General features: G+C 42.6%; 1 protein-coding gene across 1 annotated transcript; it reads right to left on the reverse strand.

The window, feature by feature from the left end:
• Positions 1-526: 526 nt before the first annotated feature.
• On the reverse strand, positions 527-21013 carry timm17b (translocase of inner mitochondrial membrane 17B). Its single transcript, XM_062971276.1, has 6 exons — positions 20903-21013; positions 5651-5750; positions 4075-4138; positions 2539-2667; positions 2327-2437; positions 527-981 (listed from the first exon to the last, which is right to left on the reverse strand). The coding sequence occupies exons 1-6, from the start codon at positions 20926-20928 to the stop codon at positions 893-895; spliced, it is 519 nt and encodes a 172-aa protein (XP_062827346.1). The 5' UTR covers positions 20929-21013; the 3' UTR covers positions 527-892.
• Positions 21014-22661: the final 1648 nt, after the last annotated feature.

The following is a 22661-nucleotide window of genomic DNA, read 5'->3' on the forward strand; positions in this document are numbered from 1 at the left end:
GGCTCACATCAATCTGGCTTACCCAATACTTTTGGATCATTCTACCTCCACAACTGCTTCAACAGACTGTATAAAAACAGTGGCCCTCCAAGCCATTTTGTTTCATAACTTTAAAGATGCTGCAAATGTATGCACTCATGCTTTCAGAATAAATCTTGGCCGCAAGATATATTTACTCTAAATGGAGGACAACCTATCAGCAATGTTCTTGTTGGGGTCTGCCAAACATTTTGGCAACCTCATTTTTGCAGAATCAAGGGGGAGGAAGATTATTGATCATCCGATACAAAAGTTTCACAATATGGCAGAAGTGCTACATTTGGCTTTGTTACCTCAGAAATCATGGATAAGGACATCTCTGAACTGCAGGTTCACCAGAGATATATGCTTGGAGCACTAATTAATGCCCCTACTTACCTACAAGACCTGGAAAAGAAAGGCACAGACTGTTCTTCCTAAAGATTTTTGAAAATCTGCAAGGGAAGGACTCTCCAATGTACTGAGAAAAAAGAAGCACAAACATGCCTACACACACAAGGTAGCCCTTTAAAAGTTCTTTGTTACAGTCAATGAACCATTACCATATTCTGGGACTTACAGAATGAGAAATTATTTGGGAATTGTTGCTGGGTAAGTTCTTGCATAGAACTGATCATGAGGTGCATCACTTCACTGACCCAAGATGTTCCCTGCCTCCAGAGAGGTAGATATTTCACAAATCCTCTAATCCTTCCCCCTGCTTCTTCTCTCCTAAGGAAAATTCTAGGAAGCAAATCCATTGCGGGCTTTGTTTGTTTGTTTCTGCTGCTGGGTGAAAGTCTCAAGGAGTTTCAAGGGGAAATTCCTGCTCAGTCCCTGAAAATTTCAGAAAGATCCTCGATTTACAACAGCTTCACTGATAGTGTCCATAGCCTGGATATCCTGTTGGCGGTGAGCCATCCTTCGGAGGCAGCTGGCTGGGATCTTCTCCAAAGGGGTTGGCTGAAATGTGAAGGTGAAAGACTGGTGAGTGATAAGCAAAAGACAGGGCTAATTCCTTAAGGGGTCAGGCAGCTCAAGGCATTCGGGACCAGAATGTGACAGGAGATTTCTAAATTGCGATTGGGAAGAAAGTGGCGAGGATTTAGATATGGATGACTCAATAGCAAAGACATGAGAAAGCCCAACTTTTGAATTTTCTTGCTACAAAAACAGGTTGAAATTTACACCTCTAAAAGGAAAGGGGGAAAGGTGCCAGACACTGTGAGAAGGTAGTGCGGTTTTAATATAATCTCACTACCAATGTACCAGTCATTTTGAGAAGAGGCTTGGATGAGGAATGTGCATGCACTGCATAATGGGGCAGGGGAGATGAGAAAGCACTCACTTCTGGGAGTTTTTCCTATTCCTCTCTGTTCATATGAGGAAATTGTGACTTTTCCCTTACAAAATATTGAATGACAGGATATAGAGGGATAAGTTTCTGCCCTTGACCGCATCAGTTAACTGGGATGAAATTTGTTTTTCCCAGATGAGATCCAGAATTTCTCTTCTATATTTATTTATTTATTTATTTATTTACAGTATTTATATTCCACCCTTCTCACCTTAAAGGGGACTCAGGTCAGATCACATTCCACATATACATGGCAAACATTCAATGCCATTTTACTCTACAAAACTCAATGCAAGCTACTGAGAACAAAGCCCCACCTGCAAATGCAATAGAATCCTGGCAATAGCCTTTCATGAAACAAGGCAGAAAGGCTGAGCACTGCCGCACAGCAGAATCCTCCTGATTTCTCAGCCACTCCCTCTATGACAAATTCATCTAATCGTTACCATTTTAATTTTATTTATTTATTTATTTATTTATTTACAGTATTTATATTCCACCCTTCTCACCCCGAAGGGGACTCAGGGCGGATCACATTACACATATAAGGCAAACATTCAATCCCTTAACATAGAACAAAGACAAGACAAACACGGGGCTCCGAGTTGGCCTCGAACTCATGACCTCTTGGTCAGAGTGATTTGTTGCAGCTGGTTGCTCAACAGCCTGCGCCACAGCCCAGCATTTAAAAAGTTTAAAAGGGGCTGAAGATCAGGGAAGCATTGCTTGAGGGTTCTTATTTTGACACAGGTTGGGCTAGGTAATCCTTGAACTCTGCCTCTAGCATTTTAATGATTCTAATCCGCATAGAATCATTATTTTGGGATACAGACAACAGGAAATGGCATGTGAGGATATCTGCACCCAGCAAAGAAGTCCTCTAAATACAATCTGTTAGGAGGATCTGAGGTTCCCTGTTCTTTGCCTCATTTTTCCAACATTAGGACTTACGATTCTGGAACTGCTGGGCTGTGTACCTCGTCAGCAAAATCCCAACGCCTTCTATCAGAGCAAGCAAGATGCCTCCCATCATGGCTGATCCAACCATGGCCAGGGGCCCACCTGAGAAAAAGCATAACTTGTTACAAAACCCTGGTTGAGAGTCAGGTCACTAACAATGAAGGGAAAGGACTTAGGGCTACATTTCCAGGACATTCACTTACTCCGAGATGCTAACACAGCCCCAGTGAGTGCTCCGCTGGTGATGGAGTTCCAAGGATCCTCCTTGCCCCGCATCTTCACCAGGCCGCAGTCAATGGTGGAAAAGAGCCCACCCCATACAGCAAAGCTGCCTATTATGAGGAAGAAGGGGAAGATTTGGATCCAGAGCCACTCCTCAAAGAGATCAATATTCTGAACCAAAGAAAAATGTTTGCTTTCTGTTATAAGTTTGTTGAACACAAATGCTGAACTGTACTGAGACCAGCCAGAAGCTTGAAATCCATTGGCAAAGAATGAGGTGGCACTGGTGGGAAAAAAAAATCACTGGCACACAAGGGACTTAAAGGGAAGAGAATTCAGTCTGAGTTCCCGGGGATAACAGGCAGTGCAGAACACAAAGATGTTTTATCCTGCTGAATAATGGATTCTCAAACTAAACTTAGAAACAGTGAGTTGGAACAATTCTTTATATTTACTTATAAAGAAATCTGCCTCATGAACTCAAGTTCTATGCAAGTTCTTGAAGTTTCATGTAAACAGAAGCAAACAGGCTAAAGAGTTTCCAATCTCCAACATCCATATATGGTAGCATGTTCCAACAGCAAAGAGCCTGGAGAAAAGCCTCTTCTCCTGCCCACCCGCCACTCCTACCCCTCATTGACGAAACAAGCATTTCCAAAGTGTAACTCTGGCATTCAGAAACCCAACCAAAATGGCAACGAGGTTCATAAACTTTATTTTTTATATCCCGCCCCATCTCCCCGAAGGGACTCGGGGCGGCTCACAACAGGGACAAGCCCGAACAACAACAACATATTTAACATAAACTTAAAACTCAAAAGGTTGACTTTTCAGCAGTCCCGCTGGCACAAGGGTTTAACCCATTGCGCCACCGGGAGCTCCAGACTTTTCACTATCATCTACTTCAACAAATAATCAACTGTTATATGGTGAGCCTGAGAGCTAAGTGTGCATTTTTATTTATTGGGGCCATTCACTTTAAGGCTGCAATTCACACTTTCTTTGACACTCATGTCACTGTATCCAGTGAGGCTAAGCAGGCACTAACAAGATGGGAGTAGGCTATAAACATAACTAAATAAGAATGAATTGAAACCAGCACTCTATTTGACACCTGCCTTTCTCCTTAATTCCCCTTTCCTTTTTTCAGTGACTTCTTTATGTATTTCAAGTAAATGACGTTTATATTCCACCTCTCCTCCCAAAAACATAAATAAAACGGTTACCTCTCATTTTATCCTCACAGTAAGCCAGATAGAAAGGACAAGTCCAGATATGGAAGGGAACGAGACAGAGCTTCATCCACTATCATATGCTGAGCCTGTCAGTTAAATGTAGATTTTACCCCAAATCTCCTCAGTCTTGATCCAACTCATTAGCTAGGTTCTTGGTTTTTCCATAAAAGACACTGTGAATTCCCACACTCAATCAACTTACAACCTTTCTGCCCCATCTGTAGAGTCGCACAGCTCACATCACACACGTACACTGTCCAAGGGGCTAGGGCTAATCCTTACCTCCAATCTGTGGTGCTCTGACCCTGATAGCATTAATACTGCCTCTGAATCGATGCCTGACCCCCTAGAAATGAAGAGAAACAACATCTACTTTAGGCACGGGCCTCCTTGGTTTATACAGAGGACTTAATAAACTCAAAAGAGTGGGAGAGGGGATTTCAAACAAGTGCGGAAGAATTCTACTTTAGGAAATAGAAGACTGAATAAAGGATACACCAGTGAGGAAGCAAGAGAACTATGGGAGATGTCTACTTCAGTCAGCCAAAATTAGGCTGAAGTAGGCATTTCCCAGAGGATCTGGAAGGACATTGAACTATATGGTATTATCTTTGGACACCCCAACTTTGGAACGATCTGCCAGAAGCTCCAGCTGAAATGTTAGTTTAAATCAGCAGTAAAGAACACTTTCCAGACGGGCCTATCCAAATTATTTTTAAATTGTAGTTTTTAGGTGTTTTTGATTAATTTTAATATGTATTGGTTTTATATACTGTTTTAACTGATGCTACGCTTGTTATATTATTTGTTGCTATTCCCTGCCTTGATCTGCATGGAGAGATGGGGAAGAAATAAATATTCTTATGATTAAAATAACAGTTTCTCCAAGTCTTATGATGCACATTGACCTTCCCAATCCCAGTATTAACATGGAGCCACAAACCAGTATTACCAGTTAACTGTTCATTTTCAGCCATTTGCTGATCTTTATGACAGCTGTACAGGGCAACTGCTTTCCATTTAAACCAGCTCTCCCCTGCTGTGCTTCTTGCTACCAATTAGTTTTATTCTCAGTGTTCTCAGAAGTGAAATGTGGTAAGTTGATAAACAATTACCACAGAAAGAGTCTCCATTTTTGCAATATTTTTGGTGTTGAAGATAATTTAATGTTATTATTCTTTATAAATATATTTATATCCCACCTGAAAACAAAGATTTCAAGGAAAGGTACAGACAGAAGACCAACTTTAATCAATCCTAGGGTGATCTTAACTCGAAAATGACTTGAAGAAACACTAAAACATCAAAAACCCAATTTGAAACTGTTTCAATATAATAACACTTCACCACCTAACCAGTCCAAGACATTTTGCTTCTTCATTTGTTTACTGCATTTCTCTCTCAACTACCTGGGAAATGCTTGTTGTAAAACAATGGGTTACACATGAAAAAATACAAAATAATACAATAAGGAGACAAAAAAAGGAAGGGGAAAAACAAAAAAAGGGGGAAACAAGGAAACAAGGAAGGAAGGAAGGAAGGAAGGGGAGGTATATGAGCGAAAGCAAGGGAAGAAAGACAGAAAAGACAAGAGAGAGAGATGGTTTATAAGGAAGAGGAAGGAAGAAAAGAAAGAGTTGCAAAGAAAATGCCAACCAGAGCATATACATTATAGTGTATATTCAGGAATTTTTTAAAAAAAATCTGAAATCTGAAATATGAAATTACCATCTCCATGCTGCAGAAATGAAAGTGAGAGAATAGAGGCATCTCTAAGACAGAACTAGGCAATTTTCAAGAGTGCCTGATTTACTATTTGGGGTGATTAAAAAAAAAGAGATTAGAACTTGGAACTCACCACTGGAGCATTGCGGAAGCCTTTCACAGCCTGGAAGACACCCCCACCAATCATGCCCATGGTGAAGGCGCCACCACAATCATCCACAATCCGCCATGGGCTGCCGGAAGGAATGAGAAGGAGAGTTAGCTCAGGCTGCTGAACCATCACTCTGGGGATTAGTGTGGTGGAACAACTTGATAGTGACCTTGGAGACTTGATAGCAATCAATGTCATTGTGACGGCGCGAGTGGCACCATCTATATGTCAAACTATAAGTTTCAAGATCTGAATTGTTGTATCATGCCTGATTTTGCCCTTACCCTGTAAATGTAGTTGGATTGGTTATTTATATCTGTCAATCAATGTTGTTTGTACCTGTTATATTGCTCACTCAGCAAAACTGTTTGGCTCCACCTCTTCCCCGAGTAAGACAGTGTTTCCTCTTTTCATTCCACCAGCAAGCTCTCTATCGGATGGACATGAGAGAGAGACTTGGCACTAAAAGCCCTTCAAAAATTACCTCTCAGCACCAATTCTGAGGTTCTTACCGTTGGGACTCACACTTCATGTTCAGGGCCAACCTGAACAACGTTGAGGAGTCTCAAGTGCCTTCACATCAGTCCTTTGGCAACAGAGGAAGACTCTTGTCTTCAGATATAGGTCATTGGACTGAGGCTGAGTTTGCTCCGGCATTCACAGCCAGAGAAAGAGGGATCTAGAAGGCTCCACGGACTTAAACAATCAAAGACTGTAATGTTTATTTTCTTTTACCCCCTTTGTGAACAATAAACCCAGTTTTTGAGTTATCTACAGTGTTTTGGTCCTTGGGAGTTCCAGTTTCCCTAAAGGAGGGCAAGAAGCAATCCCCTGGGGAAAGATGTCACGTCCATGCCTCTTTCACTAAGAGTACAGCCCCAGGTGCGACGGCACAGTCATTAATGTAGAGATACGACATCCCTCCAGCCAGATTTTTTATTGGTTTGGATGTTTTCCCCAGATACAGTGAAATCCTCAGCATGGTTATTTTCACAAATATTCTCAAATTTTTTATCACCCAGGGATTTAAGAATTTTAAAAATAAATGAGGTTCCCCAGTCACAATATGGCAATACAGTACATGGAAATAGTATTTAAGGTAAAAATTACTGCCACTTTTTCATTTTAAAAATTATATATTTATTAATTTTTCAGTGGTGCAATTGGTTAACATGCAGTATTTATACAGCACTTTTTGATACTGAATAACAGGATGTGAGGTTACTTGGTGGGTTTCCACGATTAAGGGGAAATTTGAAACTTGACCTGTCACTAGCATATCGAGAAAACCATTGACTCAGGGCGGTTTCCAGCATGTACTAAACAGTCAGTTGTCAAAACAACATACAACAGCATGAACAAATAAACATAATAAAAACAATATCATAAAACAGCAGTAAAAACAGTTCAATCTAAAATGAACACAGTTACAGTACCAATCAACATGAAGGAGTCCAATACAATAATCAGGGTTGCAAGGTAGACATAATCAATTAAAAGATAGGTAAAGTACTTCAGTGTACTTCAACAATCTGAGACTTGCTGACTAATCTTGTGCATAATTACTATAGCTTTATTTAAGTTTGTTGAAAGGCTATGGCCACTTTTGAAACAGATCTCATCTATCTTTTCGTAATGCTTAAATACATTTTCGTGGCACCATCAAAGAGGACAAAAGGAAGTATTTAAGAAATTATGTGTTGAGTTTATGCTACATAATAGGACTTCCATATTTGCGGGGATATGCTTCAAGACTGTGGATAATAGAGAACCTTATATTTTGATAATATTTAGGCCGAAGACATATTCCAGAATTATATTAGAGGACCTAGAGAGAAACACAGTAACTTCCACAGGAGTGAAATGGCAATATCTTTACAGCAGTGGTTCTCAACCTTTGGTTCTTCTAACAGCTGGTAAGATGGCTGGGATTTCTGGAAATTGAAGTCCAAAACACCTGGTGGATCAAAGGCTGTGAATCATTGCTTTAGAATATGGGTAAGTGGGTATCAAATCTGTGGATAAGGGGCTTGTAATGTACATACATTATTATAGGTACCACAAGTGTTACAAGTGACTCACAAAATCTGAAGCAAGGTATGTAATCACCTATGACACAGTCTAAACTTTGGCTGATACGCTGTTACTTTGGCTGATACGCTGCTGTTGGTGCTTTAAGGCCTCGCCTCTGCCAGGTATATAAAGCTGAGAGGAGCATTGCTGCATCTCCCTGCCTGCTGTTGGTGTTTTAAGACCTCGCCTCTGCCAGGTATATAAAGCTGAGAGGAGCATTGCTGCATCTCCCTGCCTGCTGTTGGTGCTTTAAGACCTCACCTCTGCCAGGTATATACAGCTGAGAGGAACATTGCTGCATCTCTCTGCCTGCTGTTGGTGCTTTAAGGCCTCACCTCTGCCAGGTACATACAGCTGAGAGGAGCATTGCTGCATCTCTCTGCCTGCTGTTGGTGCTTTAAGGCCTCGCCTCTGCCAGGTATATAAAGCTGAGAGGAGCATTGCTGCATCTGCCTGCCTGCTGTTGGTGTTTTAAGACCTCGCCTCTGCCAGGTATATAAAGCTGAGAGGAGCATTGCTGCATCTCCCTGCCTGCTGTTGGTGCTTTAATTCTCATTCAGCCTTTCCTCACACTGAATCACCGGGTTAAGGTCAGAGGTGCTTGTAACGTGTTGCTATTGTTCCTGGGTGCTCTGGGAGAGACTGGGCAGCAACCGTTAAATCTTGTGCCGCCTAGGTCTGATAAGGACGCTGTGGCCAGTGGTTCCGAGACGCCCAGAAGTTACGTGCACCTGGAGGCTCTGGTGGCGTCGGTATTGGCAGGCCGTATGAATTATCTGCTATGCACTTTGACCAAAGCGTCCCACTAGCTTAAGAACACTGGACCTCAAGAACATAGCCATCTCTACTAAGCACTTAATAGACAAGATCTGACTGTTGCACTTTATGGAACCGAACTTTAACGTGCTACCTCTTATATTATATCACAAACCCCCTATTAATTAGAACTGGCTCGATGAACTATTCCCGGATTGAGTAAAGAACACTACAGCATCTATTGTTCGGAATAATAAGCACTAATGCACTTTAGAGATAAACTGTATAGTTGCTATTATAATTAACATCAGCTGTTGGGTTAGTGCACAATTAGGGTAATAGTGGGGAACAGGGAGGGGTCGTTTAGGGGGCGGGAAGGCTCGGTGGATAATTGGTGCAAGAAGTGACCTTAAAAACAACACAAATAGTACAAAGTACAGATTATAGTGATGCATGCGGGCACTGTACTAGAGGCTGCGATCGTTTTAACAGTAAGCTTGATACTTCTTAACCTCCAGTTGAGCCTCTGTTACCCCAATGATTTTAATTTAGCTCCCGCCACCTTAGCACATAGCACTTTAACATTTGGGAGACTAGAAGGGAGAAAGTTACAAAGCCTTCTGGCATATAATACCTGCGCTGCCCCCAAGGTGAAGGAGAAGGGGAAGGAGAGAATTTTAATTAACCTGAAAGGAGGGAGAGGTACGACGCAGCAAATACTAGATCTGTGCCCTGATTTAAAAGCTGATATTAACATAATGATGGACCATGTGGCGAGAGGGTGGCCATCTAACAGCCGAGGAGTCCCCATAGAAGTAATTCAGGGGAGGGGGAGATACGGGAAAGGGAGGCATAAATTAATTCGGCCTAGGGCAAAAAAAAGAGTTCTTATAGATTTAAAACGGCCTCCTGATATGGTAAACTTGGGTGCCCAGGCTGGCGGTCTCTCCAGGTTAAAGGTGGTGCTGTTGAACGCCAGGTCTGTCAATGGAAAAACTGCTATCATCCAGGATCTTATCCTGGATGAACAGGCAGACCTGGCGTGCATAACGGAGATCTGGCTGGATGAGGCTGGGGGTGTCAACCTCACCCAGCTTTGTCCACCAGGTTACACCGTGCAGCACCAACCAAGATCTGGAGGGAGGGGAGGTGGTGTCGCAGTAATCTATAAGGAGTCCATCCCCCATACCAGGTGCCCCATCCCACAGTCAACCTTGTTCGAATGTGTCCACCTGAGGGTAGGTGACCGGGACAGACTGGGGATTCTGCTAGTGTACCGACCACCCCGCTGCACTACAGTCTCCCTGCCTGAGCTAGCGGGGGTGGTCTCTGGCCTGGCATTGGAGTCTCAACAGCTCATTGTGCTGGGGGACTTCAATGTGCATGCCGAGACCAACCTTTCAGGCGTGGCTCAGGACTTCATGGCCTCCATGGCAACCATGGGGCTGTCCCAACGAGTATCTGGTCCCACCCACAGAGCTGGGCACACGCTTGACTTGGTTTTCTGTCAGGGATTGGAGGAAAATGGAAGTGTGAAGGAGCTTACCATCGCTCTGTTGCCATGGACCGACCATCACCTGATCAGGTTTAGACTTGCTGCGCCCCCTAACCTCCGCAGGGGTGGAGGACCCATTAAAATGGTCCGCCCCAGGAGGCTCATGGATCCGGACGGTTTCCTGATGGCTCTTGGGGAGTTTCCCGCCACCTCGGCTGGTGATTCTGTTGATGCCCTTGTCGCTCTCTGGAATCGGGAGATGACTAGGGCAATAGACATAATCGCTCCAGAACGTCCCCTCTCGAGTACCCGAGCTAAACCATTTCCTTGGTTTACTGAGGAGTTGGCAGCGATGAAGCGAAAGAAGAGGGGACTAGAGCGCGTGTGGCGTTCAAAACCAAACGAGTCAAACCGAACACGGCTGGGCTCTTATCTTAAGGCTTATGCCGCGGCAATAGACGCTGCAAAAAACTCTTTCTTTGCAGCTAATATTGTGTCCGCACAGAACCGTCCGGCGGAGCTGTTCCGAGTTGTCAGAGGTTTGTTATATCCCGTCCCTCAAGACGGGATCCCTGACAACTCGGCAGTACGCTGTGAAGCATTTGCTCAGTTCTTTGCGGACAAAGTCGCTTTGATCCGCTCTGGATTTGACACCATATTAATGGCAGTCTCCGAGGATGTAACAAGTGCACCTGCTTGTCCTATTTTGATGGATTCGTTTCAATTGGTTCAGCCCGAGGACGTGGACAAGGTGCTTGGAGAGGTGAGGGCTACCACATGCATCCTAGATCCCTGCCCATCCTGGCTGGTGAGAGAAGCCAGAGGGGGATTGGCCGAGTGGGTGAAGGTGGTGGTGAATGCCTCCCTTCGGGAAGGCATATTTCCAGCGAGCCTGAAATTGGCTGTGATCAAACCGCTGTTGAAGAAGCCATCACTGGACCCCACTCAATTGGAGAACTATCGGCCTATTTCCAATCTCCCCTTTTTGGGCAAGGTCATGGAACGTGTGGTGGCTGCACAACTCCAGGCATTCTTGGTAGATACTGATTTTCTGGATCCGGCACAGTCTGGCTTCAGGCCGGGGCATGGTACCAAGACAGCCTTGGTCGCCTTAGTCGATGATCTACGCCAGGAACTGGACAGGGGGAGTGTGTCCCTGCTGGTTCTGCTGGACCTCTCAGCGGCCTTCGATACCGTCGATCACAACAAGGAGGGGAGGGGGGAAAGAGGAACGCAGCAAGTCAAATGTATGGGAAGGGACAGGGAGGGAAATTCCTCCCTAAAACAAGGTCGCTTTCTAGGAGGGGAGGGAACCACATAGACATAATAAAGTATAATCCACATGAGCATACAAATAAATTCGTTGTAAAAGGTGATGGGTATGATTATCAAGTTAATATCTTTGAATGTGAATGGCTTGTCGTCAAATCTAAAAAAGTATAGATTAATTAAATTAGCTAAGGCAGAAGGAGCTAGCATAATTTGTTTGCAAGAATCGCACAAAGATAAACGGGATCAATGCCCATTATTGAATTCTAGTACTTGGCAAACAGTTATTGAAGCTAGAGGTACTAAAAGAGCTAGAGGAACAGCAATTCTTATGAATAACAATATTAATTTTGAGATATTGGATCAACTGATAGATACAGATGGAAGATATGTAATGCTGAAATTTAAAATAGACAATAAAAAATTTACCATAGCTAATATATACTCCCCCAATAAAGGTCAGCAACATTTTTTGAGAAAAATCCTGAAGAAACTTCAGAATTTCTATGAGGGAGAAATTATTCTAACAGGGGATTTCAATTTAGATATAAGCCAACAGAACTTATACAAATTAGGAAACTGGGGACTAAAAGACGCATTTGAGATAGCCAACAAGAAAGCTAATCCTACATTCTATTCCAATAGGTATAAAAAATATACTCGCATAGATTATATAATGGTCAGAGAATCTAATGAGATGGAAATAAGAAATATATACACACAAGGAATTTGGCTCTCAGATCATGCTCCAATAATAATGGAATTAGAGTTTAATATAGAACATAGAAATAAGATATGGAAATATAATAATATAATTACAGGGAGAAAGGAAGATAGAGAGTATATGATCAAGCAAATTGGGTATTATTTTCAAGAAAATAGGGGTTCTTCCTCAGAAAGCATAATATGGGATGCAGCAAAAGCTGTGATCAGAGGACATTGCATCCTCAAAGAGAGATTAATAAAAAAGAAATGGTATGCAGATAGACAAAACAAAATTCAGAAGATAAAAAACCTCCAAGGACAACAACAGATTAAGTTTAAGGCTCAAACACAGAGCCAGATTGAAATGCTAAGAAAGGAACTAGATGAATTGGACTTTTTTTCAATTTGGAAAAGACAAAACTTAGTTAAAAATGAAATTCATAGATCTAATATTAATTCTATGAAGAGATTGGCAAAATATCTGAAAAACAGAAAGGAAAAACAGAAGATTAAGGCTATTAAGACTCAGGAGAACAAAATTACTCGTAACTCTGCTAAAATAAGAGAAGCATTTGCCTCATTTTATCAAGGATTATATAAGGAAGATAATAAAGGTCATATGGAGGAAAATTTAAATATAAGGTTAGGAGAGGAGGAAACACAAAGATTAAATTCGGAAATCACAGAACAGGAAATAAAGGAAGTGGTTAAGAAATTGAAAAATTCTAAATCCCCAGGACTGGACGGTTTCACAGCCGAATTTTATAAGGAATTTATAGAAATATTAGGCCCAGAAATGCAAAGATTATTTAACAACATAATGAGGGGAGAAAAGGCCCCTAATACTTGGAGGAAAGCAGAAATAAGAGTCATATTGAAACCACAGAGAGACCCAAAAGATACGGGCTCATATAGACCAATTAGTTTATTAAACCAAGACTATAAAATATTCGCAAAAATTTTAGCAAATAGATTGGAAAAAGTATTACCTAAAGTGATAAAAGAGGATCAATATGGATTTGTGAAAGGGAGGCAAATTGGACACCCAATCAGAAATATAATAAACATAATGGAGCATAGACAAGGAAAGAAATTAGCATTTTTAAAATTGGACATATACAAAGCATTTGATACAATAAATCATGAATTTCTATGGGAGACAATGATTAAATTTGGAATAGGAAATGCATTTATAAATGCAATCAGAGAACTATATAGGGAAAGTGAGGCGGTGGTTAGAATCAATGAGGGCTTGTCAGATGTGTTCCCCATTCAAAGAGGAGTCAGGCAAGGCTGCCCGCTATCGCCACATCTATTTATAATGGGTATTGAGATCTTGGCAGACAGAATAAGGAACAGCGTAAGGATAGAAGGCTTTAAATTTGATGGCGGGGAAATTAGGCTGAATACTTATGCTGATGACATTATGATAATATTATCCCATCCTTTAATAGGAATTAGAGAATTAAAAATTATATTAACAGATTTTGAAAAAAATACAGGATTGGGGGTAAACATAAAGAAATCAGAAATTATGTATTTTGATGTAAACAAAAAAGAAAAAAGAGAAATAGATAATATAACAGAAATGGGTATGGGTAAGAAGAAAATAAAATATTTGGGAGTGATTATACATAAGAATATGGGAAAGATGGTGGAGATTAATTATAAACAGGCATGGAAGAAAATTTCTAACAATATGGAAAATTGGAAAAACAAAAATCTGAGCACCTTAGGGAAAATAAAAGCAACTAAAATGTTTCTGATACCTAAATTATTATACTTATTCCAAGTTCTTCCATTGGAAATTAAACAAGGACAATTAAATATTTGGAATAGGACTATCAAGAAATGGATCTTAGGAGAAAAGAAATCAAGACTACCAAATAAAATATACTTTACACACCAGGAAGATCTGGGGTGGGGCATCCCAAATTTAGAACTATATTATGAAGCGTTCCAAATAAAACCATTATTCGAAAATATGAGAGAGAAAAGAGATAAATGGTTTAAGGTAGAGGAAGGAGTTAATAAGAGAGAGGCAAGTTTTGGAATTTTTACAAGGAACTTGGAAACAAGTATTAAAAGAACAAGAGGCCCCAGAAAATTGTCATTAAAAATTTGGAAAAAATGGAAATTCAAATGGATGCCAGGAATATCAAAATGGACCCCAATTGAAAGCCTTTACGAGAAGGAGTTTGATTCCGGCTGGTGGAGAGAAATGAGGGCCAAAGGATACTATAGGATTAAAGATTTATACGATATGAACGGCCATCTTATCCCCATAAACAGAATAATAGATAAGATGGGAGATAAAAATTGGATTAAGATATTGGGACTATATAATAAACTGAAACAAGGGAAATATGGAGAATGTATAGTTAAGGAGAGTATGATGGAACACATAATTAAGAAAGCACAGACTTCAGAGAAAGGGCTGGTGGGAGTAATATATAAAGCGATGACCAAAGATGAGGAATATATCATAAGAACATTACAAGAACGATGGCAAAAAGAGGGGGTACTTACAAGACAAACAATAGAGAACTTAAAAAGAGAGGCCACAAAAATTAAAATCGAGAAGTACAAAGAAATGGAAAGGAAATTCATATGGAAATGGTACCGCACCCCAGCACAATTAGCAAATATGATCAGGGACAAAAATTCAACATGTTGGCATTGTGGAGTAAGCAAGGGATGGTATGCCCACATGTGGTGGGAATGTCCAAGGGTAAAAACATTTTGGGAAAAAATAACAGGGAAAATAGAAGAATTATTCAGAATATCACTCCAAGTAAACATGGAATTAATGTTGATGGGGATATTAGGGAACAATAAGATTGATGTAAAACACCAAGATCTATTCAAAGCTATGATTCTTGCAGGGAAGGCAGTAATAGCATGGGGCTGGAGAGATGAAAAAAAGTGGAATATGGTGAATTGGAATAATTATTTGTTTGACCAGGTTCAATCAGAAATTATTGCAAATGTAACCTCTGAGGATAAGAAGGAAGATAAAATGAGGAAAGTTAAAGAGAAATGGACAATATATTCAGATTGGATAAAAAGAGGCGAAGCCAATGTAAATATTGTACAGAAATGGGAAAAGTTGTGCTCATGGTTGGAATTAAATTTCTAATGGAATTGTGGTATGGGGTAGGGGTGGGGGGAAGGGAGTGGGGTGGGAGAGGGGAGGGGGAGGGGAGGGGAAAAAAGAATGAATAGAATGATGATATATTAGATATGTGAGTAGACAATATAGATGGGAAGATGATTGAGAAATGTGATAAGAGATAAATGATGTGTAGGTATGAATGTTTGTATTAAATGTGCAATACACTCACAACATGAAATATGAGATAATATCAATAAAATATATATTTAAAAAAAAAAAAGATACCGTCGATCACGGTATCCTTCTGGGGCGCCTTGCTGGGATGGGTCTCGGGGGCACTGTTCTTCAGTGGCTCCGGTCCTTCCTGGAGTGTCGTCCCCAGATGGTGTCATTGGGGGACACCTGCTCGGCCCCACAACCATTGACTTGTGGGGTCCCGCAGGGGTCAATACTGTCCCCCATGTTGTTCAACATATACATGAAGCCGCTGGGAGAGATCATCCGGAGTTTCGGGGTGAGGTGTCATCTGTACGCAGATGATGTCCAGCTCTGTCACTCCTTCCCACCTGTCACTAAGGAGGCTGTTCAGGTCCTGAACCGGTGTCTGGCCACTGTGTCGGACTGGATGAGGGCGAACAAATTGAAACTTAATCCAGACAAGACAGAGGTCCTCCTGGTCAGTCGCAGGGCTGAACAGGGAATAGGGTTACAGCCTGTGTTGGATGGGGTCGCACTCCCCTTGAAGACACGGGTTCGCAGTCTGGGGGTCCTCCTGGACTCATCGCTGAGCCTGGAGCCCCAGGTCTCGGCGGTGGCCAGGGGAGCCTTTGCACAACTCCGCCTTATGCGCCAGCTGCGCCCGTTCCTTGGGAGGTCTGACTTGGCCACGGTGGTCCACGCTCTGGTTACAGCTCGTTTGGACTACTGCAACGCGCTCTACGTGGGGCTGCCTTTGAAGACGGCTCGGAAGCTCCAACTAGTACAACGGGCGGCAGCCAGACTAATAACAGGAGCGGCTTACAGGGAGCGTACTACTACCATGCTGAGCCAGCTCCACTGGCTGCCGATATGCTACCGAGCCCAATTCAAAGTGCTGGTTTTGACCTACAAAGCCCTAAATGGTTCTGGCCCATCTTACCTGTCCGAACGTATTTCCCCCTATGAGCCTTCTAGAACTCTTAGATCATCGGGGGAGGCCCTGCTCTCGGTTCCACCAGCCTCGCAGGTAAGGCTGGTGGGAATGAGGGACAGGGCCTTCTCAGTGGTGGCTCCTCGGCTGTGGAACACCCTCCCCAGCAACATACGGCAGATACCAACTCTCCTAGGCTTCAGGAAAGCCTTAAAGACATGGCTGTGCACACAAGCTTTTAATGAATAAGAACATGGACTTTACATGACCTGTACGAAGACTTGAGGATTCTGGATGAATGGATTTTAATCTTGGACATTCTTAAAATTTTATATAATGTGATTTTATTTTGTAATGGTACTTGTTTTATATGAACTGTTGTTTTGTAGATTGTTTTATATGTATTGTTGTTTTTACATTGTTTTTAGGCATTGAATTTTTGCCTGTTTACTGTAAGCCGCTTTGAGTCTCCTCGGAGAGAAAGGCGGGGTAAAAGTGATGCAAATAAATAATAATAAAATAAATACGCCAGCTGCGCTCCTTCCTAGCATCGGACGACCTAAAGATGGTAGTGCATGCGCTGGTAACCTAAAGGTTGGACATCTGCAATGTGCTTTACATTAGGCTACCTTCCTACCTAGTTCAGAAAATTCATTTGGTTCAAAACAAGGCAGCTAGATTGATTACAGAAACATCCAGGAGTGAGCATATTACATGCATAATAAAGTCACTCCACTGGCTGCCAATTAGTTCCTGGTCAAAGTACAAAGTGTTGGATTTGACCTTTAAAGCCCCACATGGGTGGGTGGGTCCAGGTTACTTCCAGGATCACCTTTTCTCGCACAAACCACCCTTTAGGACACTGAGGTCCTCTTGGGAGCAGCTACTCCAACCAGCCAGAACCTAGCACTGTGTTACTAGCACAAAATAGCAAAGACTTGGATTAGCTATTGAGGAAAGTCAAGAAAGTGAAAATACAAATCTTTCTTGGACAATAATTACTATAGATTAATTAAATAACTTTAAAGTAGACAAGGCTCTGAGATAGTCAAAGATTTGGTATGTCATTAATCACATTGGAGATTGTAGTCAAGGAATCAGAAGACTAGGACGTAGAAAGTCAGCTGTGAAGGAACTAGATACAATCTTGAAGTACAAAGATATATCAATGAATACCAAAGTCAATGTTGTCTATGCCATATCATTTCTAATTTCTATGTATGAAAATGAAAAAAAAATCTGAAGGAAAAAGGATCAACTCATTTGAACAGTGGAGGAGAGTGATACAGATACTGCTGACTGTCAAAATAGACCTATGAATGGGTCCTAGAACAAATCAAGCTTGAAGTCTCCCTAGAAGCCAAAGTGATTAATCGACTGTCATATTTAGGCTATACCACAAGAAGACATGGATTACTAGAAAGGCAAAGTAGAAGATCACATTAGGAGGATAGACCCAATCAAGGAAACCATGGCTGCTCTGAATCTCAAGACTTGAGTAGGACCCCTTCTACACTGCCATATAAAATTCAGATGATCTCCTTTGAATTAGATTATATGACAGTGTAGATGGGGCCGGGGTGACTTGGAGGCTATCATTCAAGTGAGTCATCATATGTCCATATGTTGATAGCAGTTAATAACAAAGACAGTTTTGGGTCCAAGAGAAACCCCTTTAAGAGAAGGGATGAAATTCTACATCTTGTTAGTAAAAGGCTCCCTAACCTTAAAATCAGTGAAATTGTCTCTCCAACTTTCTAAGACCCCTTCCACACTGCCCCTATATCCCAGGATCTGATCCCAGATTATCTGGCAGTGGGATTTATATAATCCAGTTCAAAGCAGATAATCTGGGACCACATCCTGGGGTAAAGGGCTGTGTTGAAGGGGCCTAAATCAGAACTTCCCAAACTGTGCACCGTGACATATTTTTGGGTCAGCTGCAATGTGTTGCTGTGTCATATAAATGCAATGAGAGACCTCTGAATCTATGTGAAACAAACTGTATCTTTTTTAAAAACAGAAAGAAAAGGTTTTCAGGAGTTAGGTTGCATCCCCATACATTTCATTATTATAAATCATCTATATCTCAGTATCTCTTGGAAGGGGTAGGTTTAACCTCTGGTTCGCTAGTAAAACTGAATTACTATCTTGCAAAACAATGCAGGTCTAAAACTGTGTGTCCCCAACATGAAATGGTTGGAAAGCTCTGCTCTTAGATATATTGGAGGCATTTCAAATAAAAGCATGGCACAACATTCTCACAGCAGTGGGATTGCATTTTTCTTTATCTTTACACAATCTTTCCCCCATAGATGCATCTCTATTGAAGAATTATAACTCAATGTTATGGGATGCTGTAAATTATAATTTTTGTGAGGCACCTAGCACCCTTTAACAGAGAAGGCTACAGACTTTGTAAAACTACAGCTGCCATGATTTCACAACAGTGAGACAACGCAGTTAAAAGTAGTGTCAAATTGCAATAATTAATGACTTGGTTGAAGGTTTAGAGCAGGGGTCCCCAAACTTTTTAAACAGGGGGCCAGTTCACGATCCTTCGGACCGTTGGAGGGCCGGACTATAGTTGGCCATCGAGCAATAATAATAATTAATAATAATAACAACAACAACAACAACAATAAAAAAGAGGGTTGGGCCATTTAGTCCAATCCCCTTCTGCCTTTATGCACCAAAAGCACAAGCAAAGCACCCCTGACAGATGGCCACCCAGCCTCAATGTTAATAATAATAATAATAATAATAATAATAATAATAATAATAATAAAAAAGAGGGTTGGAAGAGACCGCTTGGGCTATTTAGTCCAACCCCCTTCTGCCTTTATGCACCAAAAGCACAAGCAAAGCACCCCTGACAGATGGCCACCCAGCCTCAATGTTAATAATAATAATAATAATAATAATAATAATAATGGTTGTAAGAGAAGAAGAGACCCTTTGGGTTATTTAGCCTAACCCCTTTCTGCCCTTGTGCCATGGGGGCCAGATAAATGGCTTTGATGGGCCGCATCCGGCCCCCAGGCCTTAGTTTGGGGACCCCTGGTTTAGAGGGCATGCCTATCAAGTTTGCAAATGACACTAAATTAGGAGAGATAGCTTGGTGGATGAAGGGAATGCTGTGGCTCTAGCATATCTTGATTTCAATAAGGCCTCCAACAAAGTCCCCATGACCTTTTTGGCCATGCTGAAATCAAGATATGCTACATCCACAACATTCCCTGCATCTACTAAGCTATCCCTCCTAATTTGGTGTCATCTGCAAACTTGATAGGCATGCCCGCTAAACCTTCAACCAAGTCATTAATTATTGCATCACACTGCCCCAATCCTCCTCCCCCAATACTTGGGATGTCCTCTTGGCATTATGCCAGGAGGACGGCAAGAAAGGCGGAGGCTGGGAGTGCTCAGGAAGGCTCTAAAACTGCCAAGTGCCTTTCTTGAACTGTCCTCCCAACATAAGGATGGGCCGCTTGTACCATCCTTATGCTGGGAGGAGGACGGGTAGTTGAGAGTGCTCCAGATGGCTCTCAGCTGTTGTGGGCTGCTGTGTCTGTATGCTAAGAGGACAGGTTAAATGAGGAGGGCCTGAGGTAAGTGACCTGGGGGCCGCATCTGGTCCCTGGGACTTAGTTTGCCGATGCCTTGTCTAGATTGAAGGAAATCATGGTGCCCCTATATTATGCTTTGGTTAGACCTCACCTGGAATATTGTGTCCAATTCTGGGCACCACAGTTCAAAACAGAGATTAACAACTTGGACTGTGTCCAGAGGAGGGCGACTAAAATGATCAAAGGTCTGGAGACCATGAATCTATATGAGTAGCGTCTTAAAGAACTGGGCATGTTTAGCATGCAGAAGAGAAGGTTGGAAGGAGACATGATAAAAGGTAAAGGCTTTCCCCTGACATGAAGTTTAGTCGTGTCTGACTCTGGGGGTTGGTGCTCATCTCCATTTCTAAGCCAAAGAGCTGGCATTGTCTGTAGACACCTCCAAGGTCATGTGGGCGGCATGGCCTTCCCGCCGGAGTGGTACCTATTGATCTACTCACATTTGCATGTTTTCTAACTGCTAGATTGGCAGAAGCTGGAGCTGACAGCTTTTTACTCCACTCCCCGGATTTGAACCGCCGACCTCTCGGTCAGTAAGTTCAGCAGCTCAGCGGTTTAACCCAATGCGCCAGAGACATGATAGCCATGTATAAATATGTGATATGTTGTCATAAGGAGGAGGGAGCATGTTTGTTTTCTTCTGCCCTTGAAACTCCGATTTGGAGCAATGGGTTCAAATGACAGGAAAGGAGATTCCACCTGAACATTAGGAAGACCTTCCTGACTGTAAGAGCTGTTCAGCAGTGGAACTCTCTGCCTTGGAGTGTAGTGGAGTCTTTAAAACAGGCATGGGCAAACTTGGCGCCCTCCGGGTGTTTTGGACTTCAACTCCCACAATTCCTAACAGCCTACCGGAGGGCGCCAAGTTTGCCCATGCCTGATATAGGAAGAGGTCTCCCTCCCAAGGGCAGCAAAAAAGGCCTCTGATTCAATTCCCTCCCCGAGAAAGTCGAAAGGCCCTTGTCCAGTGCGAGCAACCGAGGCCAACCCCTTTTCATGGCAATGATACAGCAAGAAAAGCCTCCCCCCCCCTTCACCCCTCCCGCCCTCGAAGTCCGGTTACCAGGGTTCCCGGGCATATTCCTCCATCGCTCTCAGGCGAAAGCAGCGCCAGTCACGTGAAAGGAGGAACTAGAAAGTCCCGGATCACGCAACAGCCGCTGATTGGCTAATAGTGAGCGCGTGAGGCGGGGACAAACTTCTCCTCGTGGAAGAGCCGCCAATAGGCTCTTGTGGGATGGGGGTGGGGGAGTTGGTTGTCACTATAGAGATAGGAATAAAAGACTACATTACAGTTAAGTGAAAGGAGCCTCCGATGGCCCAGGAGATAAAAGCCTGGTGACTTGAGGGTTGGGTTGCTGACCTGAAGGCTGCCAGGTTCGAATCCCACCCGGGGAGAGCGCGGATGAGCTCCCTCTTTCAGCTCCAGCTCCATGCGGAGACATGAGAGAAGCCTCCCACAAGGATGGTAAAACATCAAAACATCCGGGCGTCCCCTGGGCAATTCTCTCACTCCAGAAGCAACTCCGGTTGCTCCTGACACGAAAAAAAGTTAGGTGAAGAGAGAGCCTAGCACTTTAAATCCTGAGGCTTCCTCCTGCAGCATTCTGAGGTTTGTACTTTAGGGAGGCCTAGGATTTCTCCCGCTGACGATTGCAAAGTCTCCCCCCTAAACTTATTTTATTTATCGTGTCAGAAGCGAACCGAGGGTACAAGTTGTAATGTTTTTGAAAAGTTAAAATACAAAAACAACTAGATGTCCTTTGACTAGTAGCTGGCCACTTGGAGTGCCTCTGGTGTTGCTATAAGAGCTCCATGGTGCATGTGGCAGGGCTCAGGCTGCATCGTAAGAGGTGATCTGTGGTTTGCTCTTCTCCACACTCGCAAGTCGCGGACTCCACTTTGTGGCCCCATTTCTTAAGGTTGGCTCTGCATCTCATGGTGCCAGAGCGCAGTCTGTTCAGCGCCTTCCAAATCACCCAGTCTTCTGTGTGCCCAGGAGGGAGTCTCTCATCTAGCATCAGCCACTGATTGAGGTTCTGGGTTTTAGCCTGCCACTTTTGGACTCTCGCTTGCTGAGTTCCTACGAGAATCTCTGTAGATCTTAGAAAACTATTCTTGATTTAAGGCGTTGGCATGCTGGCTCATATCCAAACGGGATGGACCAGAGATGTCAATGCCTTGGTCCTTTCTTTGCTGGCTGCTACTTCCGGGCGGATGTCAGGTGGTGCAACTGGCTAAATAGTAGAATTTCAATCAATCAATCAATTTATTAATGCTCCGACCAATGGTCATATGCATTCACAGAGACAACATCAAACAAACATCTATACAAAACACTGTAAAATCCAACACTTAAAAGTAGGATGCATAGTAGAATTTCTCCAGTCGTGTGGAGCGTAGACATCCTTTGATGATGCGGCATGTCTCATTAAGAACCACATCCACTGTTTTAACGTGGTGAGATGTATTTTACACTGGGCATACGTATTCAGCAAAAGAGTAGCAAAGCGCAAGGGCAGATGTCTTCAGTGTGTCTCGTTGTGATCTCCAGGTTGTGCCAGTAGCTTTCATATGATGATATTTCTAGCACCCACTTTTTGCCTGATGGTCAAGCAGTGCTTTTTGTAAATCATAGCACGGTCCAGGGTAACTCCCAGGTATTTTGGTGTGCTGCAGTGCTCCAGTGAGATTCCTCTCCCAGGTAATCCTCAGAGCTCGAGATGCTTGTCTATTCTTAAGGTGAAAGGCACACATCTGCATTTTAGATGGATTAGGTATCAGCTGGTTTTCCCTGTAATAGGCAATAAGATCACCTAAAC

Source organism: Anolis carolinensis, chromosome 2, assembly GCF_035594765.1.
Source record: "Anolis carolinensis isolate JA03-04 chromosome 2, rAnoCar3.1.pri, whole genome shotgun sequence".
NCBI classification, from domain to species: domain Eukaryota; kingdom Metazoa; phylum Chordata; class Lepidosauria; order Squamata; family Dactyloidae; genus Anolis; species Anolis carolinensis.